This window comes from Pelodiscus sinensis, chromosome 8 (genome assembly GCF_049634645.1).
Source record: "Pelodiscus sinensis isolate JC-2024 chromosome 8, ASM4963464v1, whole genome shotgun sequence".
Lineage (NCBI taxonomy): Eukaryota > Metazoa > Chordata > Testudines > Trionychidae > Pelodiscus > Pelodiscus sinensis.
Genome location: NC_134718.1, coordinates 7,717,100 through 7,734,445, shown reverse-complemented (window position 1 = coordinate 7,734,445; position 17,346 = coordinate 7,717,100). Strand labels below are relative to the sequence as shown.

At 40.0% G+C, this 17,346-nt stretch overlaps 1 protein-coding gene and 1 long non-coding RNA gene across 5 annotated transcripts in view; one reads left to right on the top strand and one right to left on the bottom strand.

Moving 5' to 3' along the window:
* Positions 1-17,346, bottom strand: part of ADK (adenosine kinase) — a 419,027-nt gene that overhangs the window by 39,268 nt on the left and 362,413 nt on the right. For all 4 annotated transcript variants that reach the window (XM_075935762.1, XM_075935764.1, XM_075935763.1 and 1 more), the window contains one exon: positions 12,074-12,188. In XM_075935762.1, coding sequence (XP_075791877.1) covers positions 12,074-12,188 — 115 coding nt within the window. The remainder of the gene's footprint in view (positions 1-12,073; positions 12,189-17,346) is intronic.
* Positions 1-17,346, top strand: part of LOC142830479 (uncharacterized) — a 154,797-nt gene that overhangs the window by 80,716 nt on the left and 56,735 nt on the right. The gene's annotated exons all lie outside the window — the stretch shown is intronic.

Here is a 17,346-nt window from a genome sequence, read left to right as displayed (position 1 = left end):
TGATCTTCAGCAGTGTGACATTATCAGAAAGCCATTAAGGGTCTGAAACTGAAACACAAGCTCATTAATAAAAGCAAAAACCATACAAAGGTAAAAAAAGGAAGTTTTATTAAAAGCATTGATCCTGACCTAGGGCACCACAGACATTGATCTTTCTGCATCTCCATAAGAAAAAAAATGTTAAAGCCAACTTATTATGATGATCTATTATGAAACCTGCTGAAGTAGTTGGCTCTTTAATCCCATACAATGGGGAAAAAAAATCACACATAACTGGGGTAACACAAAAATAGATTTCTAAAAACTGTAGTAGAATTTAGGTAATAAGCATGACATCAGATTAATATAATAAAATAATCACCATATTAATTTATGTGACAATGGATACTAGCCCAGAGGTTTTCATTTGCTACTTGAGCTATGATTTGAACTCCAAGGTTGGGAGGTGATGAACTAGTGCACTATAACCCTCTTAATCACCTGCCCTGTGTAACACCTTATTAAGCAGCAAGGGCTATTTAAGGAGAAGTAGCCTGTATCAAATGTTGAATGTTATAGCAGAATAAAATATGCACATGAATTCATTAAAGCGCTGAACATTAATTGTAAAGTACATATTTAATTACAAGCTTACAAAAGAATTATTGTACGTGGAATATGTAGCAATTACATATTTTTTTCTGAATAAAGATTTTATGCCGGCACACAGGAAAGCTCTATTTTAGGTTCAAGTTTGTACCTGTCCTAAGACAAAGACATAGTGAAGAACCATGCAGCTGAACTCCACTGGGCAGTACCCTTCTGGTTCCTGTTGACTGTCTCTCCCCATTAAACAGTCTTTTCAAATACACTTTGTAATTACTGTCTTTACAGCAGAGCTAGAAACATTTCAGAATTATCTCTATGGATCTTTCAACCACATGAGCTGTGGGTTCTCAACGTGCTATCCCATCAACTGAATTCAAGTTGGTTCATTCGGAGGCTGTCAAAGGGAGTTGGTGGCCGGTGGTTGGCACTTGTATCAGCAGTAATGTTATTGATCTACAATGCAGTTTGAAAATTGACACCCATCAAAGATCTATTCCATCCAGCATAGCGTTCAGTTGTAGGCAGAGCTGGCAGTGGCATTTGTAGCTACTTTAGCAAGTCTTTCTATTGTAAGAGCTTGGTTTCAGTTGCTCGTAACTTTGCCAAGGTTCAGTTGCTCGTAACTTTACGCGTTCAGGCTGAAATTTTTCATACCAGGAAAAATAGCTCAGCCATTTCCAAGAACAAGGTTAAGGAACAGTATGCTGTTTTGCCAATTTTTTAAAAAATATGACAAACTTTTCACTGAGAAGCTTTTGTATCCCCATACTTTGGAGCAGGGAATTAATATTTGGCAAGGGATTTTGCCCGAGAGTGAGACAGATGCTTTTTTGCTATTTCTATGAAAATCCATCCCAATTTGGGAAAGTTATAAGCTTCAGAAATCCATTTCACTATTACTGACCTCAAGAGCTCAAACATGAGTTAAGCCTTAGAAAATCATGACATTCATAAGTTCTTTAAAAAAATGCAGTTTTATAATTGTCTTCTGGTTTCTGATATGTTGGAGTATCCTTGAATCCTGTTTTCAAGCCTTTCTCTGCAACCACATAGGCTGGGACATTACTTTTTTCTTCCAATGAAAGCTGAGATTCCCATGTAATCACATACCTCTAAGCTGTTGGGCTGTACAAACACTAAGACCACATCTATACTTGCGGGAAGATTGACACTGTGGGAGTCAATCTTCTGGCATTTGATTTAGTGGGTCTAACAAAGACCTACTAAATTGAACAATGAGGGCACCCCTGTCAACCATGGTACTCCTCACTGTCATGAGAAGTAATGGGAGAATTTCTCCCGTCACCATCCTGCTGTGGAAACGGTGATAAAATTCAGCTTAAGGCATGTCGACTGCAGCTGTTATTTCGTGCCTTATGCTGACCTTCCCCTGTATATAGACCTGGCCTTAATATCACAAGACTCATGATAAAATCAAGAGTTGGCAAAACTGCCTTTTGTACATGCTCAGGTATAGGAGTATTAGAGATAATACTATAAAATGGTTGTGAAACCCTCTGGCCAAGAACATGTCTTGTCCATCTACAATGGCAGAACTCCATAGAGGATAACAGTTATTCTGTAACTCTACAGGGTCCACCAGCAATTGCTTAGTATGAAATTCAGTGTGATTCCACTTCATGATATTTCTGTGTTTTTTTTCCAGTTTGCATAAATACTTAGAAAATTACTACTAGTGATAATGCGTGAAAAGGAAAAATTCCCCAGTTTTATTTTCAGTTGTTAAACCGGGAGGGCTGACAGAAAAAAAATACCATTACTTTAACCAGTTAGTAATTCCAAATTTGTTATGGAATTACCCAGAGATAACTAACATGGGAGGTTCCACAGAGCCTCTCTCAGACCAAAAGTATTCTATTCTATGTAGGCACTTATATTGCATTCCTCACCATAGTATCTGAGCACCTTCTTCCAGCAGTGCATTAAGTAACATGATTAACATCTGTTATGTCATTTGTTCTCTCTTCCTCTCTGCAAGCAGAGAGCTACACTTTGCTGAAGAAGAAACTGAAGCACAGAGAGGTTAAAGTGGGGCTAATAATATCTTTCCACCTCACAAGCTGGTTTTGATGCCAGATTCATGGCTGTAAACCTCTGAATACAGGCAGTCCCCGGGTTACATAGATCCGACTTACATCGGATCCCTACTTACAAATGGGGTGAGGCAACCCCGCACTAGCTGCTTCCCTCCAGCAGACCAGGGAGATGCGAAGCTAGCGCCCCGCCCAACAGACCAAGGAGACGCGGAGCGGCTTTTCTCAGCAGACACCTCAGCTTGAGAATAAAGGACTGAGGGAAGTGAGGTGTGGGAGAATAAAACTGAGCTCTGGAGAAATGTTTGGCTAGAGTTTCCCCTACAATATGTACCAGTTCCGACTTACATACAAATTCAACTTAAGAACAAACCTACAGTCCCTATCTTGTACGTAACCCGGGAACTGCCTGTACTTTGGAAGTTGCTAGGAAAAGTTAAAAAATTACTAAGTATTATGTATTCTTCTAAACATAATTACTAGTCCAAGAAGACACGAGTGTCCAGAAATTTAAGTTTTAATAACTTATGAGTTTGCACTTTCAATAAAATTCTCAAGCAACCTCTCTCTCTGCATCCAGATGAATGCCAATGACACATATTGCCAGCCTTGTCATTCATGAATACATAATTGCTGACTTTCATCATTAACTTGCACTTGTTGTTTTCCTAAACAATAGTATACTGAAAAGGCAAAGTAATTCAAATTAAATTAGAACTGGACCTCTGGAGCACAGATGGTGTTTTATGTCTCTTTATTGAGTATTCATTGCATGTTCAAAGTTTTCTGTTTTTCAGATCAGAACAACAGTTAACTAGGTATTTACTTTGCTTTGCTATACACAAAGTATTGGAAGCCTGCCACTGTATTTGTGAATTGACCAAAACAAACAAACAAACAAAAAACCAAAACAAACAAAAAACACACCTCTGGAAAACAGGTATACTTTATATAATCTTAAATATAACACTTTGAGCATCCAACATTTCCTACAACCAACAAATCTACAAATTGCATGCGACCCCAATATAGCAAGACTGAATAGTAGACTGGCTAATTGGCGATTTCCTGCTTTCCTGAAGGCAGATTATAAAACCACTATAACTGAAGAGAAAACTTTGGTTTGCTTTTGAGTTGAGAACAACAAATCCACAGTAATCTATGAAAGATGGACTAAAAACAGACCCAGCACAAAATACCAGTAATGTCAACTATGATAAATGCCTCTGTACTTTACAGATAAGCTTACAAGCAACATGCTGGGCAATGTTTATAGTATTACCTGTCAAAGGAAACCTATTGGCCTCTATAAGAGCTCATTGCATACCTGAACACCAACAACTGCTCTTGATTCCCAATCAAAGTTTATTGTATCATACCACTGAAATTAAGTAACAGCTGTTCCTTCAAATCTCTATCTTGGAAAATTTTGAGAAGGGTGTGTCTAGACAACAGGGTTTTTTCGAAAAAAATTGGCCTTTTTTTGAAAAAAAAACTTCCCCTGCGTCTAGACTGCTGCCACCTTCTTTCAAAAGTAAATCAAAAGAACGCAGCAGTTTTTTAAACCACGGAAAACCTCATTTTATGAGAAAGAATGCCTTTTTTTGAACATGCTCTTTTGAAAACAAGGCATTATATAATGCAAACTGTGCTTTTTCAAAAGAGAGCATCCAGACTGCCTGGGTGCTCTCTTTCGAAAAAGCAGCTTGCTTTTTCAAAAGTACTGGTTGTAGTCTAGATGCTCTTTTTCGAAAGAGGGTTGCTGTCTAAACGTAGCCCCAGATTCTAAGAAATTAGGTTGAAAGTAAAATAAAACTTTCTGAAAATATTTATGGTTACAACACATCCTTCTAAAATAGAGGGAGTTCCATGATTCGTAAGTTAATACTAACCATATTTGTGTCTTGGCCCTAACCAAATATATATTTAGACGTACAAATTAGAAACACATTCATGCATTTAAACTAAATATTTTAGATTCAGTTCCTCATTTTCTTATCTATATTAACTCAATGGGACTACTGGAATATATAGAATTTACATGGATTGGGGCTTCATGTAAAGCCTAATCTTACTGCACCATTAGATATTAGGAAAGAAAGCACGCATATCAAGAAATGCTGAAAGGTTAACTGCCAAAATGTTAACATGGCCACATGGCAGATCTGGCTTTTTATGGTATAGATTAAACAGCAAGTACTAATATGAAGGGAAAGCAGGAATAGAAATTATTACATATGTACAATGTGACAGAGTTAACAGATGGAATCTCCTGACTTTGGAGCACTTGATATCTTAATCTTTATGTTTCATAAATACTAACTTTTCCATTTAATTTCCATTCATTTTAAAGAGGAAAAAGTGCTGCTAAATTGTTTTAAAGATGCTTTAGTGCACGTATGAAAATGTAAATATTTCTTGACATTGCTACTGCATTTGGTAACACATTCTTAACTGATACATGCAGCCCAAGCTGAAATGGCTTTAACTGAAGCATTGTGAGTTTTTAAAAACATATCCAACCTTAACTGTGATGTTCGAATAAAGGAGCCCATAAACAACATGCCCTTAACAGAGGTGGTCTTAAAAACACTGGGAAAAATGAATGGAAAATTATAATATTCATGCCTCAATATGCCAAATTTCATCATTTATAATTTTAAAAATACTGAAGTGACTTTCTAGAAATTGGGATTGTTTGTCTTTCCTCTCTTAAAACCATAAAACAAGACAAGTTTAAAGTTTGTAGCTTCAGCTGTTTTTTAATTATGCAAATATTTCAGTTGAAAAGTGTGGTTTTTCCACTGCTGAACTGATTGTGCTCAGATTTTCCAAAAGATTTTCCCTTGGACTGAGCCCAGACATAAAATGTATCTGACCAAAAGCAATTTGTTTAGAAGTGTCATGAGCAACCCTGAAAAGGAGGAACATTTTACAGCATTTGATACTGACAAATGTTACCAGACACATATAGCAGTGACATACATCCATACACTTATGTAATTATTGCACATACACAAATCACATCACTTTCCAATGAACAACTCATGATAATGTGATACTTGTTTAAATAGGACACAGGGACAATATATAATGTCAAGATATTGCTAATTTAAAACCCCAAACAGTCCTTTTCTGCCTACTCATTTTCTCATAAACCTCTCCTAGACCCAATCCAGTCCTTTCTTCATAGTTCGCCTTTCTATTTTTCTTGGCTTTCTGCTTTTCCCCATACTGCCCCGTATTATTACACAATCTTTTTCTTAGAAACCACCCCGACCATAAAGTCTCTTCCTTTTGCCTAGCTTTCCATTGCTGACTAACAACTCCTCTGCCTGCTTATGCTCTTGGGATCCACGCTTTCTTGTATTGAAACCGTCCAACATCACTTGTAAGCTTTTTGAGGGATGGACTTTAAATTGTAAGATTCTCAAGGCTGTCTAAAGCGCTGGTAAGTGCATTACACACTTATATGACACTTTATATGTACGAGTAAACATGGTAAATAATAATCATTTAAGGGCAGGAAGTGAAATTAATATATCCAATGGAATTGCAGGGGAAAATTCATAGGTTTCTTGAGTTTAAGGGTAGAAGTGACTGTTAGATCATCTAGTCTCACTTCTCTGTGTCACAGGCCATCAATTTTCACTCAGATGCCCCTTTAGTAAGCCTAAAGGCCTTAGTTTGACTAAAGCTTTTCAGTATTCAGGAGACTCAAGTGTGTACCTTCAGGAGAGAATGGGGGAGACTGAGGTACCAGCAACTGGCAGGGAACAGATTCTGGGGAGATAAGCCCAGAAGATCTCAACAGGCGAGCCACATCCTATTATGCGGAAGGAAGATAAACCTCTTTCCCCAAGTTCTCAATCAATCTAATCTGGGGGAAAATTCATCCTGACCCCAAACCTGGCAATCATTGTGAACTTAGAATCATAGAATCCCAGGGCTGCAAGATACCTCAAGAGGTCATCAAGTCCAACCCTTTGCTAAAAGCAGGACCAATCCCAACTCAATCATTCCAGCCTGAGCTTTGTCAAGACAAAAGTTAAAAACCTCTAGAGATGGAGATTCCACTACTTCCCTAGTAACACATTCCAGTGCTTCCCCACCCTACTAGTAAAATAGTTTTTCCTAATATTCAACCTAGACCTCTCCTACTGCAACTTGAGACCATTGTTCCTCATCCTGCCATCTGTCACTACTGAAAACATTTTTCTCCAGCCTCTTTGGAACCCCCCTTCAGGAAGTTGAAGGCTGCTATCAAATCCCCCCTCACTCTTCCCTTCTGAAGACTAAATAAGCTCAAATCCCTCAGACCCTCCTTGTAAATCATGTGCTCCAGCCCCCTCATCATTTTTGTTGCCCCCCGCTGGACTTTCTCCAGTGCATACACATCTTTTCTGTAATGCAGTGCCCAGAATTTGGATACAACACTCCAGATTTGGCTTCATCAGTGCCAAATAAAAGGGAATAATAACTTTTCTAGATCTATTGGCAATGCCCTTCCTAATGCACCCGAATATGCTGTTACCTGATTGCCTTCTATGACAAGGTAACTGGCTGTATGGATATGGGGGAAGGCGGTGGACGTGATAAACCTTGACTTTAGCAAAGCTTTTGATACAGTCTCCCATAGTATTATTGTCAGCAATTTAAGGAGGTATGGATTGGATAAATGGACTGTAAGGTGAATAGAAAGCTGGGTAGATTGTCTGGTTCAACAGGTAGTGATCAACGGCTCAATGTCTGGTTGGCGGATGGTATCAAGCAAAGTGCTCCAAGGGTTGGGTCTAGGGCTGGTTTTGTTCAACATCTTTATTAATGACCTGGATGAGAGGATGGATTGCACCCTCAGCAAGTTCACGGATGGCACTAAGCGAGGGGGAGAGGTAGATACATTGGAGGGTAGGGATAGGGACCACAGTGACCTAAACACATTGGAGGATTGGGCCAAAAGAAATTTGATGAGGTTCAACAAGGACAAGTGCAGAGTCCTGCATTTGGGACGGAAGAATCCCAAGCACTGCTACAGGCTGGGGACCGACTGGCTAAGCAGCAGTTCAGTAAGAAAAGACCTGTGGATTACAGTGGATGAGAAGCTGGATATGAACTTGAGCATGTGAATGAGACAAAGCAGATGGGCATCTTGAAAGAGGATTCTCAGTAGCATCAGTCAGTCCTGTCTAGTGTCTTGTCTCTAGCAACAGCCAATCTCTGATGCTTTGGAGGAAGCCAAAGAAACAAATAGAAATATTACAATGAATACATATAGCCAATTGTGCATCATTAGGAAAAAAACTCCATTTAGGCAAGCATCATCTAATTTCCCCAAGGTGAATCTTTAATGAGCTCAGAGAATCAGGGCCTTTATTCTTACTATTCAAGTAAAAAAAGTGGTACCATGCCCTGCAGCTGATGTATATAGGTCTCATTCCATTGACCTGAATGAAGCAAGGCCATTTTATACTAGCTGTCTCACAATGTACAGATATTTGCAGAAGCAGATCAAAAATATTTTTCAAAAAACCCCCTAATATCCCAGAGTCCACAGCCTCTTGACTGAAACCGAGAAGGAACCTACAAAGACTTTAGGTATTAAAGAAAGTAATTAAGGCCTGAAGAGGCCAAAGAATCAGAAATCTAATACTGGATGCAGCTGAAGAGGAGAGAGGATCTTTCTTCTCCTCTAACCCAAAATGTATGTAGATGTGTTTTCTAAAGAGTCTCCCCCTTCCATGTATTGGCAGAGAAGTAAAATTCCTTCTCAGTCTTACCAAGCAGGTTGCTAGGTGGACAACTCATGACTCTAGGTTTAATTACATTGTGCTACTAAGGGGAAAGTAACTACTTCGGCATGACAGGTGAAGATCCAGTTAGTACTGCTGTGCCTTTTTAGAAGCTTGTGTACCAGATACAGTATATTTTTATGGTTTAGGATGGAATTTTTTTGAAGAACGATAGCCACCATAATTACACATCAAAACGACTTACAAATATGCCATTTTAATTAAATGTCTATTTATAAGCATGATTTCAAAGCTACACCTATTTCTTTTAGTTTAAAAAATAAAATTATTTCTGCAGGAATTCTTTTAAGCCCAAAAAGCAAGAGAAACAGAAAATAAGCAGCATCCATAACAACTATAAGTAAACTAGAAAGTACTCCAGCCAATCAGAAGAGACTCACTGATTATATCTACAGTATACTTTTCTCCCCAGGCTGGGCTGAAATTTGTGAAGAAGCTGGAACTACTCATCATTGTCAAAGAAGCTGCAGTCCCTGCCCAATGTTATTCACAAACTGATCAAGACAGTGGCAGCACTGGTATTGTGAGGGAGCTGAAATGCAATTCCCAAAAACGAGAGTGTCTTGGTGAGTTCTAGGCCACAGCGCTGAAACCTCACAAATGTAGTCAAAATAACTCAATTTTAATGTCACTGGAATCAGTCTGTTGACACTACAAGAAGTCCCAGTCTTCTTCCTCTTTACTGCTTTGCCCAGAGGAAACCCTCATCTAACTGACCCTCCCTGCCTCCTAGGGAAGACTACTGGTAGCCAACCAGAGTAACCGCATGCAACCCTCTCACATCCCCTCAGGAGTAGAGAGGAGTTTTGGGATATAGGAAGAGGGAAGAAAGAACAGCTGATACCATTTTCACAAAAGGGTTGGGGACAATTCTTATTATTTATGGATAGCAGATAGTGATGGTGAACTTTATTTTTCCTAGAGGCCACAATTTGGTATATCCAGAGCCGAGCAGAACTTTCCCTGGAATTGCTCCTGCCAGGCCAGCAGCTGGAGTCCATTTTGACAAAGACGACAAGAACTGTTGAGACTGGTCCTGCTTTGGGCAGGGAGCTGGACTTATGATGTCCTGAGGTTTCTCCCAGCCCTATGATTCTATGAAATGTTAGAAAGTGCTTCCTAGTGCTTCTTAGGATGGAGGTGGTAAAGTTTTCCCATTTTGGAAAAACAAGAATTCAAGTGCACTTTGCATAATCTATCCAGTAACTGTTTCAGGATAGTTAATGGCAGTGAGGGAAGAAGAGATAAAACAGTAGACTCTGTTGCATGGAAGCTGAAGCCCTGAGTTTGAGATAGGGAGCGAGATATTATACTTTTCACGTTTATGTTGCTTTTAGGGATCTCTCTTTGACCTTGTAACCAGGAAGTCACTTTTGTCATGTTAGCTGGTCAAAGTCTGACCAAAGGGTATTTAATTTGCAGTCTACTCTGAAGTACGAGCTCTCCAATAGCTGGCTAACTGCCTCCTTTCCCTTGCAAGTATTCTTTTAACCTCTGACCAAGCTCTCCCTGAGTATCTGGTCTCTTTAGAAAGGCATTAGAATAAACTGCACTACAACTGATCCATGTGAACATGTATTAATTGTCTCCTAGGAGTTCAAGAACAGAATCAGGATTCGTACACCCACAGATATCATTCAGTGCAGCAACCTTCCCAGTGATCTGTTACAAACACTCTACAATACAGGGTCTAAAGCACAAGCCCTAATGAGTTAGAAAATAACTTAGTACTGCCATATGCCATTCTGTGGTGTCACTATATGCTAAATAAGGGACACGTTTCCCTTCTATCCTTCATTAGTAGTTTAAAGCTAGGAGGTAGGAAAAGGCTGATCCATATTCGGGGGGGGGGGGGGGGGACAATAACAAATTGGTATCTCTTTTGAGAATTGCCCCACAGGCCAAGCATTTTTATGTTCTTAATCATTATTAAATGACTTAACATGACACACAGAGCCTGGAAAATGATTGCATCCTGACATGAGAACGAATTACAAATGAAATGAAAGATCAAGCTGTATTAGAGGACTGCCTCTGGGAAATGAAAATCTTTAATTCTCTTTTATTATTGACATTTATTTGGCTGCCATGAATAACAACATAGCAATGAGATTCAGCTATGCTTGTGCACCGAATAGCTTATCCAAGGGCTCAAAACTGCCTTAACATTTATCATGTTTGCTTTTGTAGCTGACACCACTGCAGACCCTCTCTATCCATCTTGCATTTATCATGCATATAAAGTGCATTATCTAATTTAAGTTCATTTTCATAGGGAACAAACAGCTAAGATTAGCAAGTGTCAGTTCTCCAATAAGCTCCCACTTGTAAAAATATCAAAGAATGGATTAATGGATTTGTTAACAAGTCCAGTTTAAAGAATAAAATAAATGCACAGTGAAAATTAAATAAGAGCACCAGAGGGTTACGTGTAAGATTTAGATTTACCACCATAGATTTACTAACGCATATATAACAATGTTTTTACTGCTGTTTTTCAGCCCACCATGCAAGGTTCAAGTGGAGCATCTCCATATGGGCTATTCAAATACTGCAGTTATTTTCTGGAAGCAAAGCTAACATACGTGCAAGGCAAGAGAGACATATCCAAATCGGACCCGGTGGCGTTTGAAAACAGTTTGTGGCAAACAAATTCTGGGAAGAAATAATCTAAAAAACAAAAATAATTGAGAATTCCCCTAAGCACAAATTATAAGGCTGGGACATATCTACTTGGAGCCCAATCCTGCAATCTTACCCCCAAGCAATTTCTGATTCAAACGGCAATTTTGCACAAGGAAAGATCCCTAATAGTCCAAACCTGCAAGCTGCTAAACACATTTAAACTCTCATATTGAATTCCAAAGATGGTATTCAGCTCCTCAAACGAGGCACTCAGGACCTAAAAGAACTAGACCCATAATTAGTACTTTACCCTGGGCAGGAATTAATGACTAAAATAGCAACAGTTCATGGCAGTAATTGTATTATTTAGAGTAAAAAGTATAGGTGGACAAATTCAAGAGCCTGTTAAAAGGCAGGTAGTCATGTTTGTAAATCTGTGTGTCATGGTATCAGTATTTCAAAAAGCAGACACCACTTGTATGCCATCTAGAACACCTTTTTTCCACCTATCCCTTTGAGAATAGAAGAGCAAACAGCTGAAAAAAGCTAGAAGTGAGACTTTCCACTAAAAGCAAAAAGACTGGAAATACACTTAGTGCTGGATTTCCCTTCCTCATTTTCACAAATGCTTAAATGTACTATACTGTTGCAGCAGCTGTTTCCAACAAGTGTATTGTGTTCTTGTTTATAGTAAAGATAGCTTTGCAGATACAATCTGAAGTCATAAAAAGCACCAACTGGAGCTGTGTTTTAGAGCTACGTTATAAAAATAACGTAAGATACCCATAACTAAGTTGTCAGACAGTCCTGTGAAATGTTAACTTCTGATGTTTAGGACATTTAGGGGGTTAAAATATGAGAAACATTTGTTAAGATAAAATCAGGGAAAGACAAGTACTTTGAATACAATTTGAAAGTTATAATTTGTAAATCTAATACATGATTTTCCATGTATGTATTCTGCAGTATAATAATACGAATTTTAAAAAAATGTACCTGTAGCCATTATAGTGTCATCTTTCCCTTGAGTGAAGACTACAATTCGTTGCCTTTTAGGGTTCACCTTTGGCAGGGCTTGTGCCTTCTGGGCTATCTCTTTAATATCTTCAGTCTATTAATAACAAGAGAAAAAATTATTTGTAGCCAGCATAGCAGAGCAGTAAAAGATTAGGACTTTATTAGCAGATCAAAGATTTATCCTCTTACAACTAGATAATAAAATAGACTTTATTGTTTATTGAGAAAGATGTATAAGAGGAAGAATACTTTAGTCTCTTAAAGGTTTATGTATGTAGTGCTAGCACATTTACCTGGTGTTGCTCGGGCTTTAACTCTTTTTTTTTTTAAAATAAAACAAAAATGTACATGATTTAGTCAGAGATGAGGAGTAAGGAGGGGCTCTGGGCAGGGAGAGAGTGAGAGAGAGTGTATTTGTAGAGGGGGTGGATGGGGAGGGCCTGGGGAAGCCCCTCCCCCGATATTCATACCAGGGCTGCTTGCTCTTCCCCTTTCTGTCCCTGTCAAGGCGCGAGAGCGAAATGCACAGCTTGTCTATTCCCTGCATTTCCCGGTCAATGTGAGGTATGAAGCAAACTGTATTCTTACTCCTCGCTCCCTGGCAAAGGGCAAAGTCAGCAATGTCCCCATAAGAATTGAGGAAGGAGGGAAGAGGAAGCTCCAGCCCTCCCCCAAAGGGGTGCTGCACCTCTCTCTGATAGTGGCCAGGATAAAATGCTTCATTCAGATGCAAGAAATTCAGTAACTGAAAATTATGAAATGCCCTGCCTTTAGGAGATGATCCTTCCTAATCCCATCTGTTGCCAGTTGCTCAAAGCAAAAGACTTTTATTAATGTTTGAGTCTGTATGTGTGTGTTCTTTATATGTTGTTAGCAGGTTTTATGTCGCTCTGGCGTCTTGTATTTTAAATTTTTATATATATTTGTATTGTGTTTAAACATTTTTTTGTAAGCCGCCTCAAATATTTTAAATAGAGAGGCGGGATAAAAATATTTAAATAAATAAATAAGACTTTCTATTCCTATTTCTTTTAAATCTTATCTAATGGAAATGTAGATGTTCTCATTATCCATATAAATGTCTGCTTTTTAAAATGCTACAATACTGAACTTTTGGTCTCAAAGACATCTTATGTCAATGAATCCCACAAGTTACAATGTTAAAAGCATTTCCGTTGATCAGTTACATAATATATTGCCTTTCAATTTCACAAAATGCCCCTTTATATCTAAATTATGAGAGAGTCAATAACAAAATGAACACGCTCTCTCTATGCTATTCATTATGTCCCTTCTTATTTATATGTCTAGGTGTGTAAGGATTACATTTCTATGAGCAAATGTCAATTTCACCATACTCATAAAAACAATGAAAAGATATTGCCATTAGTAACAGAAATGTACTGGTAGTCAAAGTAAGAAAAACGATGCTTGAGTATTTGTTAGAGTTTGATTTAAGGACATATTCTATAATCTACTATATGGCTATGTCTACATTGCAGGCTTCTTGCACAAGAACTGTTTTGTGCAAGAGTTTCTGTGGAAAAGGTCTTGTGCAAGAGCGCGTCCACACTGCCATGTACTTTTGTGCAAGAGCTGTGCTTTTGTGCAAGAGTGTCCATGGCAGTGTGGATGCGCTTTTGCGCAAGAAAGCTCTAATGGCCATTTTAGCCATATAGGTTTCTTGCACAAGAAACCCCTGTTGCCTGTCCACACTGCCTTCTTGTGCAAGAGTTCTTGTGTAAGAGGGCTTATTCCTAGTGGGGAGAGGAATAACTCTTGTGCAAGAAGCCCTCTGTTCTTATGCTTACTGTAAATTTACTTGCACTAGAACACGCGTGCAGCGTAGACGTGTTATTTAGTCCTTCATGCAGTAAGGAACCAGGGACCACCCAAAAAATGAATAGGCAACAGGTTTAAAAACAAAACAAAAAGAGTATCTTCACACAATGCACAGTCAACCCATGGAACTCATTACCAGAGGATGTCATGAAGAGAAAAACTATAATGGGATTCAAAAAAGAATTGAAGTAAATCTATCAATGGCTATTAACCAAGATGGTCAAGGATGTTCTTGGCGCCCTTGCCTCTGACTGCCAGAAACTGGAAGTGGACCAGAAGGAATAGATCACATAGGGTATGTCTACACCACAGTGTTATTTCAAAATAGCTTATTTCAAAATAACACGTCTACACACAAAATGCATTTTGAAATAGCGCATCCACACTGAGTGGACTCTGAATCTCATTTAAGGCTGGCCGGAACCAGGTCTGGCAGGGCACCAGGTCAGGACTTACTGTATGGGGCTCCTGCCTGAGGCTATCTGAGGTCTGTGCTTAAAGGGACCCCCCCGGACAGCCAGTTCTCAGGTTTCCCTGCCTGCTTGTCTACCTTGATGAGGGACAGCAAAGCATTTTGTCTCTGTGTGCTCTGATTGCCCTCACTCGGGACACCACAGCACTCTGCAACACGGAGCCAGAGCTACCCCTGGGCACTCTGGTGCTTCTCGTGGACGCATTGCTGCAAGCCTGGCTGCACGTTCTGCAGGCTGCCATCCGGGAGGTCCATCAGGGGGGCTGTCAGTATCCAAGAAGCCCTGTGGGAGAGCTTCCACCCTGAGGAGCACTAAGAGCCTCCCTGGTCTGCCCCACTGGGGGGCTTGTGCCTCATTCCTCCCTCACTTCCTTCTACTTACCACTTCCTAACCCCCCCTTCCTGATATCAAATAAAATACATGCATTTTCATGAACACAAACTCTTTTTATTTAACAAAACTGGGGGGGGGGGGGGAGTAGGAGGGAATGAAGCTCTGGTGTAACTGGACAAAGAAGGCGGGAGAGGGGAGAAAAGAGGGTGTGAGAGGGGAAGAGGAAACCTGGGAGGAGGGAGCTGGAAGGGGGAAGAAAGAGGAGGGGAAGCTCAGGGTTGGAGGTCTCGCCGGACCAACTTGATTGTCATGCAAACTTGCTCCTGGGTTTGCATGTGGCCTTTGGTGGCCAGGCTGGCAGCTATCCTGCCATAGACGGCTGCGTTCCTCCGTCTAGTGTGGAGATCATGGACGTTGTAGGCATCCCCCCAAATCTGAATAAGGTCCATGATCTCCACCCTGGACCAGGAAGGCACCCGCCTTCTCTGGGCCCTGGCAGGCTCCTGAGAGCTGGCAGATTGCTCCTGGGGTGCGGTGGAGGGCTGGCTGCCAGTGGCTTGCTGGCTCATGTTTTGGGGGTCACTGAGTCAGGGGCAGTGACTGCTGGCTCTGGACTGACAGGCTTGGAGCTGGCACAGGCACTGTGGCCAGAATCTACCCCTTTAAGGGCTGTGGGGAAGGGGGGAGGGAGAGAAGTGTTCTTGGTTGAGGCTGGAGTGGCCACCAGGGCACCCTGGGAAGGCTGGAGGCCCCCTATAAGTGTCTACATTATTTCGAAATACCTATTTTGAATTTGGCATTATTCCTCGTGGAATGAGGTTTACCAAATTCAAAATAAGCACTCCGCTATTTTGAATTTATTTTGAAATAACCGTTTGGCTGTGTAGACGCTAGGAAAGTTATTTTGAAATAAGGGCTGTTTTTTCAAAATAACTTTGCTGTGTAGACATACCCTTAGTGATTACCTGTTCATACTCTCTGAAGCATCTTGTACTGGCCACTGTCAGAAGCCAGGATACAGGGCTAGATGGACCACTGGTCTGACCTTATAGTGGTTCTTATGTATTTTCTATATTTTGACATGTAACGTTGACAATATGTGTTTTAACATTTATAAAGCTTTCAGTTTTTGAATATCAACATATACTATCTGACGATCCTCCCCAAATAATTTTCAGCAGCATTAAAATTGATAAAAATAAAACAATGCTTAAACATAATCAATATTAGTCACTGAAATTATAAAAAAAAAAATACATTCTGCCAAAGCCTATATATATCCTCTCTAAACTAAACAGTTAGGCTATGTCTACACTGGCACGATCTTGCGCCAGAGCTATGCAAATGAGGCTAAGCATGGAATATCGCCGAGCCTCATTTGTATATCTAATGAGCTGCCATTTTTGCGGAAGAGGCTCTTGCGCAAGAAGGAGCTGTCTACACTGCCCCTTCTTGCGCAAGAAAAACCCTCTTGAGCAATGCTGTTGTTCCTGAAAATAATCAGCGTAACAGCATTGCACAAGAGGATTTTTCTTGCACAAGAAGGGGCAGTGTAGACAGCTCCTTCTTGCACAAGAGCCTCTTCCGCAAAATGGCGGCTCATTAGATTTGCAAATGAGGCTCGGCGATATTCCACGCTTAGCCTCATTTGCATAGCTCTGGTGCAAGACTGCACCAGTGTAGACATAGCCTTATAGTTTTTCCTATCTGCCAGGTTATATAAGTGCCTGGAATTAAACTCATTTGCTGAGAGTGGACTACTGGTTAATATAATATTTTCAGTATCATTTTCAGTCCCATTCTTTGTTCTCTTATTTTTTTTAAACTTATTTTAAGCCACCACTATATCCTGACCAGACATTTTCAGAGAGCCATCTACAATGGTTCTCTCAAGTCTTTTACTTGAGTGGTTACAGTTAATTTAGAATCCAGCAATGTATGAGTATTTCAAATTAAACCTTCCAGTGCTTGTTATCTTGTATGTCAATAATGACTTTAATTTCATTTTGCTTTGTTAGATCCCTCAAAGTTCTCCATATCTTTCATGAACATCTCATTTCAGCTCCTGCCCATTGCAGGCCACAACCTTGCCCATCTACTTCTGTAACAGAACACTAGCTTCTGGCTGAACTACTGTAGTCCTCACACATGATATAAAGAGTTCAAGTTACAGAGAATCCACCATTTACACTAATTATCTGCCAATGTGAACCAGGGAAAATTTCTTCCTAACCCCAAATATGGTCATCAGTTAGGCTCTGAATATGTGGGGCAAGGCTCAGCAGCCGGACTCCTCGGAAAGAATTCTCAGTAGTAACTCAGCCTCCCCATCAAGTGTCCTATCACCAGGCACTGGAAGCAAAATGCAGGACAATGTAGCACTTTAAAGACTAACAAGATGGTTTATTAGATGATGAGCTTTCGTGGGCCAGACCCACTTCCTCAGATCAAATAGTGGAAGAAAGTACTTTCTTCCACTATTTGATCTGAGGAAGTGGGTCTGGCCCACGAAAGCTCATCATCTAATAAACCATCTTGTTAGTCTTTAAAGTGCTACATTGTCCTGCATTTTGCTTCAACTACCCCAGACTAACATGGCTACAT